Here is a 21,043-nt window from a genome sequence, read left to right on the forward strand (position 1 = left end):
ATAGCCATGTTTTAACCCCGTGATCCATAGCACTCTGTTTTATATTTTAATTTTTTGTACTTTTACATATTTTTATTCTTTCTTTTCTATATATACTCTTATTGTTGTGTTTTTTATGCTTGTAATAAAGTTTCATTGTTTGGTTTTTTTTTTTTTTGGTTTTTTTGACCTTTGCTGATTCTGTTTGACCCTGTATTGGCGCCTTTTTTGTCTATAAGTATGGTTCACTGTCTTCCAATGTAATCTGCCCTGATGAAGTGGGCCAGCAGGCTCAGGAAACGCGTTGGCTGAATAAAGAACCCTTTACTCTACCAGAAGCAAGCGCAGTCCTTATTGCACTTCCACGTCATTTCTGAATGTGGTTTTGAGCACCTTGATGGTTGCAGTTTTTATAATGGTGGTATTTTCTTTCATGCAGGCCCCTTAAAGTCACTTCAAATGTGAGGTGGTCCTTAAAAAAATAGTTTTGCAAATTTAGTTGTAAAAATGAGAATTCGCTGGTCAACTTTTAACACTTATAACTTCCTAAAAATAAATATGTTTCCAAAATCATGCTGATGTAAAGTAGACATGTAGAAAATATTATTTATTAACTATTTTGTGTGATATGATGCTTTGATTTAAGGGCATAAAAATAAAAGTTTGAACATTGTGAAATTTTCAAAATTTTCTTCAAATTTCCATTTTTTTCATAAATAAATACAAGTCATATCAAAGAGATTTTACCACTAACATAAAGTACAATATGTCACGAGGAAACATTCTCAAAATCACCAGGATCTGTTGAAGCCTTCCAGAGTTATGACCTCACAAATTTATAGTGGTCAGAATTTAAAAATTGGCCTGGTCAGGAAGGTGAAAACAGGCTTTGGGGTGAAGGGGTTAAAGTGGATGCTTCCAATGTAATATCCCAATTAGTAAGATTGTATAAGCATGTGTTGCTATATAATGAATCTTGTGGGTATGATACCTTTTAATGGCTAACAAATAATAGTGAATGTTGTTACAAAGCAAGCTTTCGGGACTGCTTACGTATCAGCCTGATGAAGGGACATAAGCAGTCCCAAAAGCTTGCTTTGTAACAACATTCACTATTATTTGTTAGCCATTAAAAGGTATCATACCCACAAGATTCCTATTTTGTTTCTCTCACTGAGAGCACTTTATATATATAATGAAAAAATGCTGTTTTTCTTGTGTTGATACCTGAGAAACATTGTTCAAATTATATGAAATATACAATTTAAACAAACGAAACACTGAGAATAAAGCAATTACCTCCAACAACTGGTAAGTCAAAGCAGTAATTATACTTTTTTCTGAAAAATGGAGCTTGTTTCCATACATTGGAAACTAGTAATTTTTAGTGCAGTATTCTTAACAATAAAATCATAGTTAATGATTGTAATTTTTTGGATAATTAAAGTGTTAACGCACTAACAATATAGAGGAACTGTCTAATTTCCTATTAAACACACTTATAAAAAGATATCTAAATGACCAAATGTTATGTTTCTTGAATTCTTTAGTTATATATAGAATGCTTTATGATTCATAATGAATTTTGCATTTCTTGAAATGAGCTTGCAGCCTGAACCACCGTTGTAGTGGAAAAAAAGCTGGTGGCCACGGCATTAACATGTATTTATATTCCTCTTCATATGTCACAGAGAGTTCAGTCTGTAAGCATCTCATTAGTGCAGCTAATTGACTAACATGCTGTATGTTGATAATTTACATTTAATATGCTGTCACTGGAGATAAAACTGTATGTCTGACACAGAATATTACCGCATAAGGCAAAAGACACATGTTTTATTGCTAAATGCAAACATTTCATGCCGTCGGAAATTTCCACCTGCACAAAAAATATGATTGTGTTTGTAGTGCTGCATACTATTAGGAATAGGAATAGCACTTACATGCACAGAGAGGAAAATTGTGTTATTTCATAACAGGTAGAGATGGAGGCAGCCAAGTTTTTATGAGCTCATATTTTTCTTTAATCTCCCTTGAATTTTCTCCCACCTGCACGAATATTGCTTTCTTTACACATGTAATTTCCTACTTGCATTTAACTGATTTCTTTTCATTGCAACATTTATATATATATATATTTTTTAAGATTTCTGTAGCCGGTAATGTCAAGCCTAGGCTGCATCTTGCTTAATTATCACCATATTGGAATATGCGTGATCCACCTGTAGTTTTCTTATTTATTTCATCATTTTTGATAATTCTCTAATATGCTTATTTATGCAATGACTCTACACGTTTCCACATACTTAGCAAGCCGTTCAAATGCAAATGTGGGTGTTTTTTATTTCAAAAGGATTGACGTCATTTACTATGCAATGTACTGTACATTTACTGTCCCATGAGTCTATATCAATAATTACTCGTTAACATAAATATGCATCTACATGGTACCATAACCCACATTAAATGCAAGTAACAACGTAAGCAAGCACGTCATAATAAAAACAACGTACCAGCAGCCGGCAATAAGATTAGTCATCCTGCAGCTTCACTTTATGAACATACTTTACAGTGCTTTATACCATACAAATTATTTTAGAAAAATGATTTTATAATGTTATTTACTCAATGCACATTCCTGATTTTTTTAGCTGTTTTCTCTGTTTCAACATATAAAATGTTTAATGAGTTTATATTTAGGGCTTGTGACACGTTGCAGATTTGGTGAAATTTTGGTGCATTTTTGACATGCAGATTTGCTAACAAAACCTGAAGCAATCCTGAAGTGTCATGCACACTTTGCTCATTTGTGACTTGTAGATTTGGTGGAGGAAATTAATCTGCAGCATGTTAATATTTTGTGCATTTTTGCCCTGCGTTTTTCACCGTTGACTTCACTTGAATCAGTCAAAAACAGACAAAAATCTACCAATAATGTGGCAAATATGTACCTTTTTGGTGTGTTTTTCCTACCAAGAGCTGCAGAAATGGTGCAGAAATTTCTGCATTAATTTACTCAATTTGTGCACATCGCCTTACTGTCTTGCAAGAGGTTTCTGCCATGATTACAAGAACAATCATGAAGAAGCTCTCCTATGAAGATAATATTGTAATAAATGTGTATATAACTTGTGGCCAAAAGTATTGACACCCCTGCAATTCTGTCAGATAATACTCAGTTTCTTCCTGAAAATGATTGCAAACACAAATTCTTTGGTATTATTATCTTCATTTAATTTGTCTTAAATGAAAAAAACATAAAAAGAATTGTCCTAAAGCCAAATTGGATATAATTCCACACCAAACATAAAAAAGAGGGTGGACAAAAGTATTGGCACTGTTCGAAAAATCATGTGATGCTTCTCTAATTTGTGTAATTAACAGCATCTGTAACTTACCTGTGGCACCTAACAGGTGTTGGCAATAACTAAATCACACTTGCAGCCAGTTGACATGGATTAAAGTTGACTCAACCTCTGTTCTGTGTCCTTGTGTGTACCACATTGAGCATGGAGAAAAGAAAGCAGACCAAAGAGCTGTCTGAGGACTTGAGAAACCAAATTGTGAGGAAGCATGAGCAATCTCAAGGCTACAAGTCCATCTCCAAAGACCTGAATGTTCTTGTGTCTACCGTGCGCAGTGTCATCAAGAAGTTTAAAGCCCATGGCACTGTTGCTAACCTCCCTAGATGTGGATGGAAAAGAAAAATTGACAAGAGATTTCAACGCAAGATTGTGCGGATGTTGGATAAAGAACCTCGACTAACATCCAAACAAGTTCAAGCTGCCCTGCAGTCCGAGGGTACAAAAGTGTCAACCCGTACTATCTGTCGGCGTCTGAATGAAAAGGGACTGTATGGTAGGAGACCCAGGAAGACCCCACTTCTTACCCCGAGACATAAAAAAGCCAGGCTGGAGTTTGCCAAAACTTACCTGAGAAAGCCTAAAACATTTTGGAAGAATGTTCTCTGGTCAGATGAGACAAAAGTAGAGCTTTTTGGGCAAAGGCATCAACATAGAGTTTACAGGAGAAAAAAGAGGCATTCAAAGAAAAGAACACGGTCCCTACAGTCAAACATGGTGGAGGTTCCCTGATGTTTTGGGGTTGCTTTGCTGCCTCTGGCACTGGACTGCTTGACCATGTGCATGGCATTATGAAGTCAGAAGACTACCAAAAAATTTTGCAGCATAATGTAGGGCCCAGTGTGAGAAAGCTGGGTCTCCCTCAGAGGTCATGGGTCTTCCAGCAGGACAATGACCCAAAACACACTTCAAAAAGCACTAGAAAATGGTTTGAGAGAAAGCACTGGAGACTTCTAAGATGGCCAGCAATGAGTCCAGACCTGAATACCATAGAACACCTGTGGAGAGATCTAAAAATGGCAGTTTGGAGAAGGCACCCTTCAAATATCAGGGACCTGGAGCAGTTTGCCAAAGAAGAATGGTCTACAATTCCAGCAGAGCATTGTAAGAAACTCATTGATGGTTACCGGAAGCAGTTGGTCGCAGTCATTTTGGCTAAAGGTTGTGCAACCAAGTATTAGGCTGAGGGTGCCAATACTTTTGTCTGGTCCATTTTTGGAGTTTTGTGTGAAATGATCAATGTGTTGCTTTTTGCTTCATTCTCTTTTGTGCTTTTTCATTTAAGACAAATTAAATGAAGATAATAATATCAAAGAATTTGTGTTTGCAATCATTTTCAGGAAGAAACTGAGTATTATCTGACAGAATTGCAGGGGTGTCAATACTTTTGGCCACAACTGTATGCACATAGTGTAGTGACAGTCTGTTACCTTCTCTGGAATTTAGCACAGATGTTCTCTTCTCAGGGATGTTATCGCCCTGCAGACTGTTTGGGTCACACTGCACTCTGTGTAGCCTAAGGAGCATCAGAATGAGTCACAAGAGGTTTCCATTATAAAAGAGATTTCTGGCTCATGCGATGAGCATAGAGTGAGCCAGAGAGTATAAAGTGCAGTGACGACAATGAGAAGCGGAGAGGAATGGTGCTGGACACAGGAGAAGATGGCCATAGGTGAGTATATTAACACACACACTACACTGCCTGCAAATATAGACAGATTTATTAAAATAATCTTTGAGAAAGTACTTCTCTAAACTAATTAATGCTAAAACTACTAAACAAGATCTGTTCCTAAAGGATTAAAATAGATAAGAACTAAATTGATTAAAACATTAGTGTATTATTCTTCTTAATCTGTGGATATATAACGCTCAACTAAACGTGTGACTTGTAGAGAGATAAGCTAGTTTCACACTAGCGTATGGAAGAGCTGCGGACAGCTGCGGGCTTCCTCCGTGAAGCTCCGCCCCCGGCCGCATCTCCTCCGGTCAACTCTGCCTCTGTCGGCATGTGGCCTGCATACACTATCTTTAGCATTAGGTACACAGGCCGTGCCGATGTATGCAGATGCCTCCGCATGCGTGGTTTTGACAGTGTGGCGACCTGCGCCAAACGCAGCATGTTGCATTTTGGTGCGCTCACCACACTGTCGAAACAACGCATGCAGAGGCATCCGCTTTCATTGGCATGGCCTGCATACCTAATGCTAAAGATGGGGTATGCAGGCCACATGCCGACTGAGGCGGAACTGACGGGAGGAGGTGCGGCCGGGGGCAGAGCTTCATGGAGGAAGCCTACATCCCTCCACAGTTCCTCCATATGCTAGTGAAACTAGTCTAAGAACATGTTAATTATGTGGATAACCATTTTAAGCAACATTATGTATACTGACTAAACTAAATATTATACAATGATCTACTGTGACTAAGTTTAAAGACTAAGTATTTGGTTATTAGCTTACACAAGCACACTATCACATCATGACAATCTCTTTAAGCAGATCCCATCTCTTGCAAAAGATTTCCTTACAACATGCAATAATCCTCTTCTACAAAGGCAGCCCTAAATATTTTTTTTATATTGTGACTCAACATTACCTTTTTTTTTAAATGAAAACAAAAACACAAATTTGAAATACTCTGTTACAAGTTGTCTATGTCATATGTGTGACCATCGAGTGATTCTGTTGTGAACAGCAGGATTTGAAGGACTTTGCCAGCATGTCGCAATATTATATTAATTTTGTCTTTAGAAAAATTTGAATCATTTTTTTAAGGTTGGTGAACTAAAGGAAGATAAAAAAGGACACATCTTGGTTGGTGTGTTTTAGAGAAAAAAAACACACAAACATGGATTTCCACATATTGATATTGAAACACTATAGAAATAATCAAATGTTAAGCCAGGATTTTGATATTTTTCCATCCCGCTACCTTACTCTTTTCAACTCTTCACTCTTAAGGATTCTACTAGCACCAATAAACTTATTTTATCACCAAACCCCAGCTAGAATCTTAGCTTAAATTTGTATCAGTATTACTGTACTTAAAGAGTTTTTGTTTTTCAAATACTTAGCCACTTATCCAGTCATTTTCTTCTAAGTAAGTCAACAAGAGACAAATGTATTTCTTACTGTGTAAGTATATTAAATGCAGGCCTGACATAAATGTAATAGCCAGCTTTTGTAATATTCTGGTAACTGCATCCATTATTTTCAAGTACATCTTTCCTTCACAAAAATATTTTATCAAAGGAGCAATGTCTTAAAATTAGAACTGCAGATTTCCATCTATAACTTCAATTGATAAAAGGTTTGGTGAACCATACAATTTTAGAGAGATACAGAAAATACAGGGGTTGTGCACAGACTTATCGCTATAATAAAGTACTTATCAGCAGGTTTGCTCCATTGGCAAAATTAAATTGAAAGAAATCAAATACATGCTTTTCATATATAAAATGATAAAGGAGAATTTTTAAAGACACTACAATATTTTGAAATACTAATGGTAGCAATTGCCACAGAGCATAGAAATTATCCCAAAATGAAGTAGTCACAATAAACAAGATGGAAAGCACTATCTATTAAAAGCATACAGGGAATTAGACAATGACATACATAGAAGAGATCCTTTAAACATTTTCAAGAGTAACACCATCCCATTGTAAAAACAGATTTAGCAACTCATTTCTGTAGGACCTTGTACTTGTTTCTTCCTTTAAGCCCCTAGTCATAGCCATTGGTCAAATTTCCCAATATACTGCTTGATGCCAATATGATTTTTTTGTCAAAAAAGGAGTTTAAGTGAACCTCACACCTGATATATGCCCACTGACCTAGTTTTAGAGGTCTCTGCCTACGTGTGCTTATTGGCATAGACCTGTCAATCCGGGGCAGTGGACAGGAAAAAGCTGCTGGGCATCTGACTGTATGACTAGTCTATAGTGCAGTCTCGATCCCTGGTGGAATGTTTTTCACTGAAATGTCTCAACTCTTTGGAGTCAATCTTACCTGGCTGTGTTCATACAGCCTGAGCCTGATACATGCTGACCATAGGTGTCTGGTTCTCTTTAAATGAGATCAACTTTTAAATGTGACCATGTGCTGATAGCTTGTCCAGGTAAAACTCAAATAACAAATTAACATAAATGTTTCAAATAGATCCTACATAATTTTGTATTTCATATGCATTGTGTGAAACTTATTTCTCTGTTTTATTTCCATCTTGAATATCTGTCTCAGGCAAGAGTTTTCCAAGTGAAAAAGAAATTGCAACAAATTTCAAAAGTTTGTCTTCAAAAATGACTATCTGCACCGAATAAACTTAGACACCTAATAACACATGCTGATTTCACATAGTAATGTCTGTAAAACAATTATAAGTTTATATATATAATCTACACAATGACTTTATTTTAAGTATGTTTTTGCTGTTTACTAAATATTTTATAGAGAATTTCAAAATGTTTCCAGTATGAAAAAAGGCTAGACTTACCTGCCCAGGTCTCCCATTCTCACACACAACTGCGTCTTCATTTTCAATATGTGGTGGGTTGTCATTCACATCTAACACTTTAATAGCCACGGAAACATAGCTCACAAGAGCTAGATTATCTAGAAATAGTAAATGTTATATTAATAAAAAGAAAGAAAGATTACAAACAAATTTCATTCCAACCCACCATTGTATGTAAACTCATCACTGAGGTCAAGTATAATGTTTCTTAGAAATGATGGAAACAACAAATCAACACAGTGAAAGGGAATCTTTGACCACATTTGACCTATCTAAACTATTAATATGGGCATACAGGTTATAGACTACTGAAAAAAAAACATCCATGTATGCCTCATATCAGATGCCTTGATATTGATAAATCATCTATTATCAGTTCATGTAAATGACCTCTTACAGGCTGTGGGGAGAATGTTGCGTAGAAGATAACTTTGCCTCTGCACTTCATCTCCTTTTATCTTGCATCCCAACGGCCTTTCTTCATACCTGTGACCTCGGCCATTTGAGAGGAAATCTCGCTCAAGCACATTACTGTTCTCTTCTTTCCTCCGCAGTCTTCTGCCCTTCAAGGGACATAGGGGTCAAGTGTTAGTATGCTATAACCTGTAGTCTTTATCCTGCATGCCCATAACAGTTTAGATAGGTCAAATGTGCTGACCGATTCCCTTCAATGAAAAAAAATAATGCAGACTGCACATTTGGAATTGATAGTGTTACTTATTCAATAGACTAGCAACTGAATTCATTGCATATAATATAGATGATGACTGCTTTTTTCCTTGGTTAATATACTGAAACCCACAGTAAAAATTGAATAGCAGCAGATTAAACAACGTTTATAAAACTTGTTATACGTATGAAATGCACTGGATAAGCAATGATTTAGAAATTTCTCCATAGATTTTTTACAAATAACTTTATTCAACTATAATAAAATATTAAAAGGAATAATTATATTCAATGACTATTCAATATATATTGAAGTAAAATTTTATTAAATTCTCTTGCTTGTCCCAGCATGATAAAACACTTTGCAATTCGATTCATGCAAATCCCCCCAAAAATGCCTTATGTTTTTATTCCCCATTGTAGAAAAATCCTTCAGCTTTAGAAGGCTAACATGAACTCAGTCAAGACCGTACTGGCTTCTGTATAACACCTTGCTGCTATCACATTGCATGATATAATGCAATCAATCAAGATTGACTATCATAGCCTGTATAAAAGCCTAAGCAGGGAACATAGCAGCCATTTAAAGGTGATTTCAAATAGTGAGAGGTGGCCCTCATTCCATGTGGAGAGATGTTGAGGGCCGTCACACTGCATTTTGGAACTGTAGAGGACATCATATTGTGTGTGGGGGTCCTCATACTTATACCATGTGTGTTGACTGTGGGGGTACTCACACATTCAGTAAAATCTGTTGGTGGTTTCTTGTTCTGTGTGGGGGCCATCATACTGCCTGGGAGACTATTATACTGTGCTTAAGGGCTGTGGGGTCATCATGCTATATATAAAGCGGAACAATGAGACCATTATAATGTCTTGGGGGCATTGTAGGTTTATCATGCTGTGGGAGAGATTATATTGTTTGGGGGCTACCATGGCAGAATCATAATTTGTGAAGAAAAACTTTGATTTCATCATACTCTGTATGAAAGGGGACTGTGGGGTGAATTTGTGGGGAATTCAATGTGAGAGTATCATGAGGTATGTGATCAGTTTTGAGGGCATTATATGCTACAAAGGCCATGAAAGGAGTATTTTAGTGGGAACCCTATGGGGATTTAGTATTGGCATAATTAATGTACCTGTCACAATATGTGTACCTCTCCTTGATTTTGAAATTTGGTAGGTTTGACCATGTGTACGCCTGCAAAAATTTTTTTCAAGGGAAGTGGGAGATGAGGTGGAACGGAGGCCCATTTAAGGCTTTTGCTGTGAGGCCCCATGTTTTCTTTGTACAATACTGTCTCAATGAATGGATGAAAGGAAAAAAGCACTAAACATTGGATAAATGCTCAAGACAGTGATGTGTTGAACTAGTGCAGCAATGAGTCTAATAGTCCATGAACAATACTGACATTCAAATGATAAGGTTAGAAAGACAGCAGCAGTTCAAGCAATAACAGATGCATCATGACTGATAAGTGATTTTAGCTGGCATCTGTCCTTTTGCATTTGAATTACATTTGCACTTTTTTTCTTCATTCATAATGCACTAGAAAGCAACATAATATTTTTTATAGAAAACAAATCTGGCAATAAAGTTTGTAATAAGCAATAATTATTGTCCATTTGTCATATAAACAGCAGTCCATATCTGATTAATGTCCATATTGTAGGACCAAAACTTTATGGTTATTTTTTGGAGTGCCTATAAAACCATAAAAAATTAATATATTTTTTCCTTCTTGCTTACCAAGAACTGTGAACACATTTAAAGAGTGGAGCCCTTTTTGAACACCACCATAACATAGGAGTGCCATATAACTACAACATTGCTAAAAGAATAAACTCCCGTGTTTCTGTATGCAGTGTATGAGAGAAACCATAGCATCTGCTCTCCTTTCACTAGCTCAGAGACAACTGAAAATCAAAGAGAAAGTCTGCAGAGGGGAAAACTGTTAAGTAATTTAAGAAATTTAAGATACAAGTCATAATGATCAGAAATAGTGTTATTCTTGGTGGGCAAAGAAACAAGGAAGTTTAGGTACCATTAGCAATCAAAATAAGTTTTATTGTTCTCAGTAAGAGAAAATAATCAGACACTGTACTGTTCATATGATTCCTTTTAATGGCTAACAAAATGATTAGAGATGAAGTTATAAAGTAGCCAAAGCAAATTCAGTAGTCTTGAAGTCTTGCTTTGTTGCATCATTTTTTAACCTGATATAACAGGTACGCTTTAAAGGGCAGTAGGATTAACCATTTTAAACCATCTAGCTCAACTGCATATAAGGTATGCTTTAAATTGAATCTGTCAGTATTCTCAGAATCTGCCTGAGATGGTTTAGTGAATCCAGCATTGAGCGGGGGGATGACACGATGACTCTTGAGGTCCCTTCCAACTCTAACATTCTTTGATTCTATGATTTAGTCGGATTAACTCTCCTAATTAGTGATGAGCGAGTATGCGCATTTCTCGAGACTTCCAAGCATGCTCGAGTGTGCTCCATATATTTTGGGCATGCTTGGAGATTTAGTTTGTATTGCTGCAGCTGCATGATTTGCAGCTGCTAGATAGCCTGAATACATGTGGGGATTTCTTAACAAACAGGTAATCCCCACATGTATTCAGGCTGTCTAGCAGCTGCAAATCATGCAGCTGTGTCGATACAAATTAAATCTCTGAGCACGCCAAAATACTCAAACAACACTTGGGCATGCTCGGAAATCTCGAGTAACGAGCATATTTGCTCATCACTACTCCTAAGCCATTTAGCGCATTTGCCTATAAGGTATGCTTTAAAGGGAATGTGTCAGTAGGATTAACCCTCCTAAGCCATCGAGCTCATTTGCATATAACAAGGATGTGAACTTCTTTGGAATAAGGCACCATTCAGTTTAAGGAAGCTCAATACATACACATTGATTTTCTATTTTTGAGATATCTTTTAGTCATTGTATGATTTATGTTATCACTAATCATATTATTGTTCATTAGTTTATCCATGAAATAAGTTGTATTCATAAATTTGGCTTCTACAGTGGATTTTTTAACACTTTCAACTGCTGAACAGAAGTAAAATATGGCTTCTTTTGGGACAAAAAATGACAGACAATTAGATTTTTTGTGAGTCTACAGTGAACACAGATAATCTCATTCCTGAGCAAATGTAAGAATGCTGCATGAATGCTTGACATGTGATTGAATGTAAAATCTGTTTTTGGAATTTTTATTGAAGGCTTACTCCCTACCCTTTGACTGGGTATAAATATATGACTGCTTTTGGCAGTGGATGTTATGTAATTAATAATAAGCTTCCCACATTAAACAATTGTGTTCATATTTTTTAATTTGTCCAATTGACTGTATAAGCATACAGCCTTCATGAGACTCGTGTTCAGTATTAGAATGCAGCCGATGTTCCACCCCAATTTTACATGCCTTGTAACTTGATCGTGATTCTAGATTTGCTTCGGATTAATAAACTATAAAAGGACCTACACACCTAGAAATTTGATATCAATCCTGAGTGGAGTTTCATTTTTCAAATGTTCCACTTAGTAAAAAGCTAAATTAATGCCAACTTATGTCTGGATCACCATTAAACCTTTTATAAAAAAATATGCTAAGGCGACATTTCCCAACCTTATTAAACTTGAGATGCCTGATCAACTCTGAGCAACCCTGATCAACTCTGAGCAACCCTAATCAACTCTGAGACAAATCGAGGCATGTCCCCAAACAATAGTGATAGTTAGAGACTTTCATCATCTCTATGATGAGAGCCAAAGCTTACCTACAGAAAGCACATCGATACCTTGCACCCACTCCCATATGGGCAGTATAAGTATATCCAAGGGTTCCCATTTTGCCCTCATTTAGTATTTTTGTACAAAGCACACCCTCCACACTAGCACATCTTGCTTCAAGCTCCATTCTAACTAACAATATCATCCTTACTACAGCTTAGTATTTTTATTTATTTTCCCTTTCGACCCCACAAGTATATGCAGATCCAGATCTTCTTTTCTGTGCAGGGATACTCAAAAAAATGACATCTAAGTACTTTCTCTCTATATATAGTTGCTAGATCAGGGGCTAATGCAGCAAGATGGCAGACAGCCAAAAGTCACAAATCTTAGGCTTGCCAGACGTATGTAGTTCCTTAGCATCAGATTAGGGACCCCTAACCTTAGAAATCCAGTTAGCTAGAATGCAAAAAGACAAATTATTAATATAAATTTTCTGAGAAAGCACCATAAAATAATATTGGAACATACAGACACTGACTAACAATATAGCATCTTTGAAACTTATTTAAGGTCTTTTTACATAGGCTGAGGCAAAGTGTATGGGGATCAAGAATTGCTAATCGTCCATGAGTAGTTTACATATTCCTGGCAGAATATCCCCTGTTTACATGGATAGCTGACATCGATGATTTTAGGGTCTGCATAAATTCACATTTAATCAGCCAATGAAAGAGATGTTCATTTCACATTCACTTTACAAGGAGTACATTAGAATGGCCACTATGTAGTTATCGGGGCAGAGGTTTATGGATCTGTACACTGTTTACTTCACCTACACCAATGAGCAAATTGCTATAAATGATCAGTGCCAAATGCTGGACCACCACCGATCTGTTATTAATCACCAATGCATAGGAAAAGTAATCTATTTCTTAGTCCAGTACAATCCTTTTATAATTATTACTCATACACAAAGCCCTCTACAATACTCTACCACCTTACCTCAATTAGCTAGTGATTGGCTTATGTAGCAATACATGTAATACTATAATTTTTTTTTATAAAAGTTGGCAGCACTGAACAAAACAATTTTTTTTCTGCATTTTATTTCACCTTTATTTACTTTCAGATTGAAGGCATTTAATGCTTAACCCCTTTTGTTTGAATATCTGAACAAATGTGGTAATTATTATGTGGTATTATTGTTAGTACACGCACCCATTAATTATAAAGTAGGTGCGGGTTTATAATAGTTAAAATTATCAAGAATTGTAGCTTGTAAGTAATACACCTCTTTGATCTATCAAACTCCTTCATGCCAGAATAACTGTTAATAGGTCTAAGTAGCAGCACCTAAAAGGGTTAAATATCACTTGGAGGTTTAAATAATTGCAACTATAGGGGCTGAAAAGCTGTTACAATGAGAACAATGACATTTTATTACATAAATTATGCTACTCTAATTTTATTATTTTTACTCGATCAAAAAATAAATAAATAAATTCAGTGGTGCACATATTTTGGTATTTTTCTGCCACTTATTGCTCTTACAAACTTTTAAACTAATGTCATGTTTTCACCTAACCAGCCACCTGGTTTACTGCCACAATGGAGGGAAACTGATGGAAAGCAGATCCCATAGTTTGCTACTGGATCATTCATATTCATCCACTGCACCAGTTGTTGTTCTATAGTAGTAGTAGTAGTAGTAGTCGTAGTAGTAGTAGTAATTGGTTAAAAAGCTTGATTATTACTGATGTTGTTTTGACATCAGTTTTTGGCAGACGAACACATATATTAATAGTATGGATAATTAGAAAGTAAGCCTAAAAAGACAAAAGCATAAAAGCCTTTTTTATGCAATTGCATTAAATTCTAATGTATATAAACCGAGTAGGTAGCTATAACTAACCTCACAACTTCAAACACAGATTACAGAAAATTTCAAAAGACAAGCGCCCATGATATTAATGTAGTGATATATCAATGCAATATACTTTATTTTTGCATTTTTTAAACACGACAAGCTTCTGAAGGAAATAAAACACTATAAATAGTCATATGTCAAGAGAAGTGGTGATCAGTGCTACTCTCCAGTAGTACACTGTGCATATAATAGTTATTGCAGCATGACATTAAGCGGCATGTATTCAACGCAATTCAATTCGGTAAGAATTTCAAGAGGTAATAAGACAACATTTTGAAGTGTAATATCAGTAATTGCAAAAGGAATAATATGTAGAAGCTTTCTTATAGTAAGTACAAGGTATATAAGTAGCAAAGCTGAATCATCAATTTGAGTGTCACCAAGACATCCAATATTCTCAGGGCTAAGTGTAGGGTTCACATGCCACATTTTTGTCAAGGATGTGATATAATATTGTTGAGTTTTCTTGATTGTGAATGTTAAAATATTACAATACCTCATTGCTCTACCATCAACAAGGCAGAGAGAAGTGTGCCAGCGCAAAAGCACAATGGAGGACACTGTGTGTATGATGTAGGATACATCATGCACATGAAGCAAGAAGGAGAAGAAGAAGCTCTTTTTGTGTTATGCAGAGCTTTTTAATGACATATGTAGAGAATTCTAGAATGCTCTATATGAGGGGTTACAGATGCTGGCATACTTTATATGGAAAAACCTGTTGACAGGTTCCCTTTAATTATAGAACATGCATAAGCGCTGTGCTCCTATCAATGAGATAACAAAAGGCTGGATAGTTCTCTTGATCTGTTTAATTAATGCTGCACAGTAGATACTGAGTTGAACTTGCTAACGGGTTAAGCAATGCTTATGTCCACATTAGGGTTAAGATAATGTGTTTTTGGTGCACAGGCTGAAAGAAAATAAAAATGTCATATGTAGATATCAAGTTGATTTACACTTAGAAGAAGAGCCTCCATCTCCCAGACATGAGTAGATCTCCTGTATTTCCACATGTTGGTTTGTCTGTGCACTTTATTGGATACATATATGAGGATATCCTTGTTTGCCCACATGTATGTGTGGTCATTAAGAGCACAGAAAATCAGCGTAGCACAGGACTGCATAATGCCAGGTTCATATTGCTTTAAGGCAGCCCTTTCAATGCATAGCATTGACGGGCTGCGTTAATGCTATAGCATAACGCAATCGCATTATGCTATACCGCTAGCGCAGATACTTCATCTGCGCTAACGGTGACGGAGCCTCAGATGCTGCAGCCCATGTCCGAGGCTTCATCAAAGAATGATGGCACATCGCTAGTGCATGCCGATTATGGCATGCATTAGTGATGCGCCTGATAATAGGGGTTAATGGCAGAGTTAACAGACTGCGCTACACTGCGTTATGCCACTGTGTAACGCAGTCCATCTAACGGACTGCCATAACGCAGTATGAACCTAGCCTTATTATAAAATCTGCAATAGGCATCTTTTATAGTGTGGAAGTTAGAATCACTTCTACTAAAGCATACAACTGGCTAAATTGTGTTTAAGGAGTGTAAGTGGAATAAATGGTAGACATCACACATGTAAGACACCAAGAACATAGTGGATTGCACAATAAATGGACTTGTACTCTTTACGAACTTTGGTAGAAGACCACCAAAGTAAACTGTAGTGGGGCCTTGTTATGTCACTGTTGAGGACAGTATACTGTACAGTATAATGCCTTTGATTTTTCAGTTCAACCATCCTATCCCCTACCCTAATTAACCCCTCCACATCTTTATATCACCAGGGTAGTTTTAATATTAACATTTTTCCATAATTTCTCTTGTCCAAACCTAGGTGACTCTTATAGTCCAAAAAAACGGTACTTATGCAGGTTCAAAGATAAGTCACAAATTGATGTGACTGAATTAATGAATTCAAAGAATGAATTATAGACACCAGTGCTTTTTTATTTTTGTCTGTGGTATTTCTTGTAATACATCTGCTTCAGCAATATTGATGGGGCATTTTTCTTTAGCCCATAATATCCTTTCTGACTGAATGTTACATGTAACACTGAAGGTTATCTAGAAAGCTCTGGGATTGTGATTTTGCTACCTGCTTTCTCTTGCATCATCCTTGTCAACTCCTTTCATATTTAACTAAACCAGGAATGTTAAACATCAATTTCTTCTTCCCTTCAAACAAGTAAAACTAAAGAGACCACTGTACAAGAACAAAATATAGCTCTTGGCACCATGTTATGAGTCGCTAATAATTTCTTGGTAATTATGTGCCAGGAAATTAATTTAGACTGTCAATTGTATGCAATCTAGTGAACAATTGGCAGCTTCTTTGAAGGTAGACAAGCAGTCAAATCCCTCTAAACTACTTGGCCCCTGTGCAGTTGAACAGATTGCACATAGTGTATATGAGCTCTTTGGCTTTGACACTGGTGCAAGATTAAAGTTAACAGGTTGAATTTTAAAATTACATACAAATTTGCCCCAAATTTATGGTATCATAAGTCTTTTACAACATGTTATTCCTTATCATATCATAGATATAAAATATAGTTAACTTAGCTTTTTTTATTTTGGATACTTTTATCTGGTGGAAAGCAGTTAGGTTGAAGTTATCTTTAGCAGTACGAGTTCAGCTTCTATTGTGTGAAGTGCAGATTGATTGTGAAAATCCATATTTTTCTCTTACTTTTTTTCTCTGGTAGAAGGTGAATAAATTCAACAATTTTATCATTTACTATAGAGTCACAGAACATTTGCTCTTAAAGGTCAGCCCTGGCTTTTAATTACAACTTGTATGACATCCAGCCCAAGGGAGAGAGCCTCTAAAGTAAATATAGAATGCAAAACCTATTTAGTGTTTGATTCCCTAGAACCATAAATGATTATTATCATAAGTGTTACCCTACAATTTTTTTGCAAGAAAAACGAGTTGACGTTTCAAGTCGTCCTTATTGCCATTCCATTCTTTTGTCATCAATACATGTTAGAAACAAAGCATTGGCAAGTGCTTGAAATAACAAGATAAACTGATAGCACAGCAAATTAACAAATACAATGGGTACGGAAAGTAATTTTTAGGTCTTTGTTTCATTACAGCCATTTGGTAAATTCAAAAAAGTTCATTTTTTTCTCATTAATGTAGACTCTGCACCTCATTTTGACTGAAGAAAAAACAGAAATGTAGAAGTTTTTGCAAATTTATTAAAAAAGAAAAACTGAAGTATCACATGGTCATAAATATTCAGACCCTTGCTCAATATTGAGTGGAGAAGCACCCTTTTGAGCTAGTACAGCCATGAGTCTTCTTGGGAATGATGCAACAAGTTTTTCACACCAGGATTTGGGGATCCTCAGCCATTCTTCCTTGCAGATCCTCTCCAGTTCAGTCAGGTTGGATGGGGAACATTGGTAGACAGCTATTTTCAGGTCTCTCCAGAGCTCAGGGCTCTGGCTGGCCCAGTCAAGAATGATCACAGAGTTGTTCTGAAGCTACTCCTTTGCTATTTTAGCTGTGTACTTAGGATCATTGTCTTGTTAGAAGGTGAACCTTTGGCCAACTCTGAGGTCCAGAGCACTCTGGAAGTGGTTTTCATGCAGAAAATTTCTGTACTTGGCCACATTTATGTTTCCTTCAATTGCAATCAGTCATCTTGCCCCTGCAACTGAAAAAACACCCCATAGTATGATGCTGCCACCACCATGTTTCACTGTCGGGATTGTATTGGGCAATGATGAGCAGTGCCTGGTTTTCTCCACAAATACCGCTTAGAATTATCACCAAAAAGTTGTATCTTCATCTCATCAGACCAGAAAATCTTATTTCTCATAGTCTTGGAGTCCTGCATGTGTTTTATAGCAAACTCTATGCAGGGTTTCATTTATCTTGCACTGGGGAAAGGCTTCCATCGGGCTACTCTGCCATAATGGCACGAGTGATGGAGGGCTGTAGTGATAGATGACTTTGCTGAACTTTCTCCCATCTCCCTAGTGCATCTCTGGAGCTCAGCCACAGTGATATTGGGGTTCTTCTTTAGCTCTCTCGCCAAAACTCTTCTCCCATAATTGCTCAGTTTGGATGAATGACCAGGTCTAGGAAAACTTCTGGTGGTCCCAAACTTCTTCCATTTAACCCCTTAATGTCCGGAGCATTTTTCTATTTTTTCGTTTTCATTTTTTGCTCCCCTTCTTTCCAGAGCCATAACTTTTTTATTTTTCCATCAATATGGCAATATGAGGGCTTATTTTTTTCAGAACGAGTTATACTTTTGAATGACACTATTGGTTTTACCATGTAGTGTACTCAAAAATGGGAAAAATATTCCAAGTGCGCTCAAATTGCAAAAAAAGTGCAATCCCACATTTGTTTTTTTGTTTGGCATTTTTGCTAGGTTCACTAAATGCTAAAACTAACCTGCCATCATGATTTTCCAGGTAATTACAAGTTAAAAGACACCAAACATGTCTAGGTTCTCTTTTATCTAAGTGGTGAAAAAAAATTCCAAGGTTTGCTTAAAAAAATTACGCCATTTTCCGAGACCCATAGCATCTCCATTTTTCGTGTTCTCGGGTCGGGTGAGGGCTTATGGTAAGTTTCAATACAATTTTCAATAAAACATTCAAAGGGGAAATGCCAAAACCTTGAACTTTGTTAAAGCTCAATTCAACAAATTAAGGGAAGAAGTTAATCATGTTGACTGAGACCATGTCATGGTAACTTGGGATACCGAACATAAATGGGGCATGTTTATTGAAATACTACTAGAATCCTGTAGAAAACTTATACCCTCTGGTAATAAAATGTTGAGGATTAAAACGAAACCATTATGGATAAATAAGGCAGTACAAAGTTTAATAAGACAAAAACAAATGGCATTAAAAATTCTGAATGCCGAGAATTCAGAAAGAGCATTTCGGAAGTAAAAAGAGCTAAATAAGAAATTTAAAAAAAAAAGAAATCAAGCTAGCAAAGTTATCTACAGAGAAAGAAATCGCCAGTGACATTAAAATAAATCCCAATCTTACCACATGTGTATAAAATAAAGCAGGAAACCATGCTTTCTGCTTTTACAAACATCAGTGAAATAATGAGTCGCTTTGCAGAACTCACTGTGTTCAAGCTCGGTAATGTATTAGGAAGCCTCAGTTGCAGTTGGTCAGTTTATGAAATGTTTTACCACTTAAATATGTCTTGAGTCACATAGTACTTAGAAGTCACCATAGCTCTGCTTACTCACTCAATAACTTCAAAGTACCAAACCTAAACTGTGCACAAGGAGGTTAATGGAATGGATTTCTCTAGCCTGTGCTATTTCATTAAAGCCTTACATAACTAAGTAAAATGCCAAGCATCAGACAAAGTGATTAAAGCACATCCTGACTAAACTCTGGAGCAGTGGAAATGTGCTCTATGGAGGGACAAATCATAGTAACATGGTAACATAGTAACATAGTTATTAATCCCTTTCTGCCATGTGATGTACTATCCCGTCCATGTGCCCTGGGACTTAATTCCCAGGGATGGGATAGTATGTCACAGCGATCAGCGGCGCCCATGTGGGGAGCGCCGCTGATCGCGGCCGTGTGTCAGCTGATTATCACAGCTGACACCCGGCACAATGTGTCAGGGGCGGTCACGGGCCGCCCCCGACACGTTAACCCCTTGCACACCACGATCAAACACGATCGCGGTGTACCAGGGGTTAAAGGGAAGCATCGGCAGGGAGGGGCTCCCTCCATGCTTCCCTGAGCCCCTCACAGCAGCGCAATGTGCAGCTGTGATGAGATCTGTGATCTGTGATGTGACAGATCAGCAATCTGGCACAGGACAGTGATGTCCCCCCTGGGACAACCTAATAAAGTAAAAAAAAAGCGTAAAAATAATTTAAAAAAAATCGCTAAATAAATTAAAAAAAAATATTCCCTAATAAATTCATTTTTTGGAAATAAAAAAAAAGGTACACATATTTGGTATCGCCGCGTCCATAACGACCTGCCCTATAAAAGTGTCCCATTAGTTAACCCCTTTAGCGAATCCCTTAAAAAATAAAATAAAAAACGAAGCAAAAAATAATGCTTTATTATCATACTGCCGAACAAAAAGTGCAATAACGCGCGATCAAAAAGATGCATATAAATATCCATGGTACCGCTGAAAACGTCATCTTGTCCCACAAAAAAAGAGCTATCACTCAGCATCATCAGAAAAAAAATTAAAAAGTTATAGCTCGCAAAATAAAGCGATGCAAAAATAATTATTTTTTACATAAAATTGTTTTTATTGCATAAAAGCGACAAAACATAAAAATATGACATAAATGAGGTATTGCTGTAACCATACTGACGCGAAGAATAAAACCGCTTTATCAATTTTACCACTCGTGGAACGGAGTAAACGCACCACCCAAAAGAAATTCATGAAACGCTGGTTTTTGTTTATTCTGCGTCCCAAAAATCAGAATAAAAAGCGATCAAAAAATGTCACGTGCCCGATCATGGTACGAATAAAAATGTCAACTCATCCTGCAAAAAATAAGACCTCACATGACTCTGTGGGTCAAAATATGAAAAATTATAGCTCTCAATATGTGGTGATGCAAAAACTATTTTTACAATAAAAAGCATCTTTTAGCGTGTGACAGCTGCCAAACATAAAAACCCGCTATAAATAGTAAATCAAACCCCCCCTTATCACCCCCTTAGTTAGCGAAAAATAATAAAATTTAAAAAATGTATTTATTTCCATTTTCCCGTTAGGGTTAGGGCTAGGGTTAGGGTTAGGGTTAGGGCTGAGATTAGGGTTAGGGGTGTGTTGGGGTT

At 36.6% G+C, this 21,043-nt stretch overlaps 1 protein-coding gene across 1 annotated transcript in view; it reads right to left on the reverse strand.

The window, feature by feature from the left end:
* CDH18 (cadherin 18) overlaps positions 1-21,043 on the reverse strand; it is a 1,129,863-nt gene that overhangs the window by 116,685 nt on the left and 992,135 nt on the right. The window contains exon 9 of the mRNA XM_073569448.1: positions 7,839-7,957. Within this exon, the coding sequence (XP_073425549.1) occupies positions 7,839-7,957 (119 nt within the window). The remainder of the gene's footprint in view (positions 1-7,838; positions 7,958-21,043) is intronic.

This window comes from Dendrobates tinctorius, unplaced genomic scaffold (genome assembly GCF_039654945.1).
Source record: "Dendrobates tinctorius isolate UK_male_01 unplaced genomic scaffold, ASM3965494v1 ptg000025l, whole genome shotgun sequence".
In the NCBI taxonomy this organism is placed as follows: Eukaryota; Metazoa; Chordata; class Amphibia; order Anura; family Dendrobatidae; genus Dendrobates; species Dendrobates tinctorius.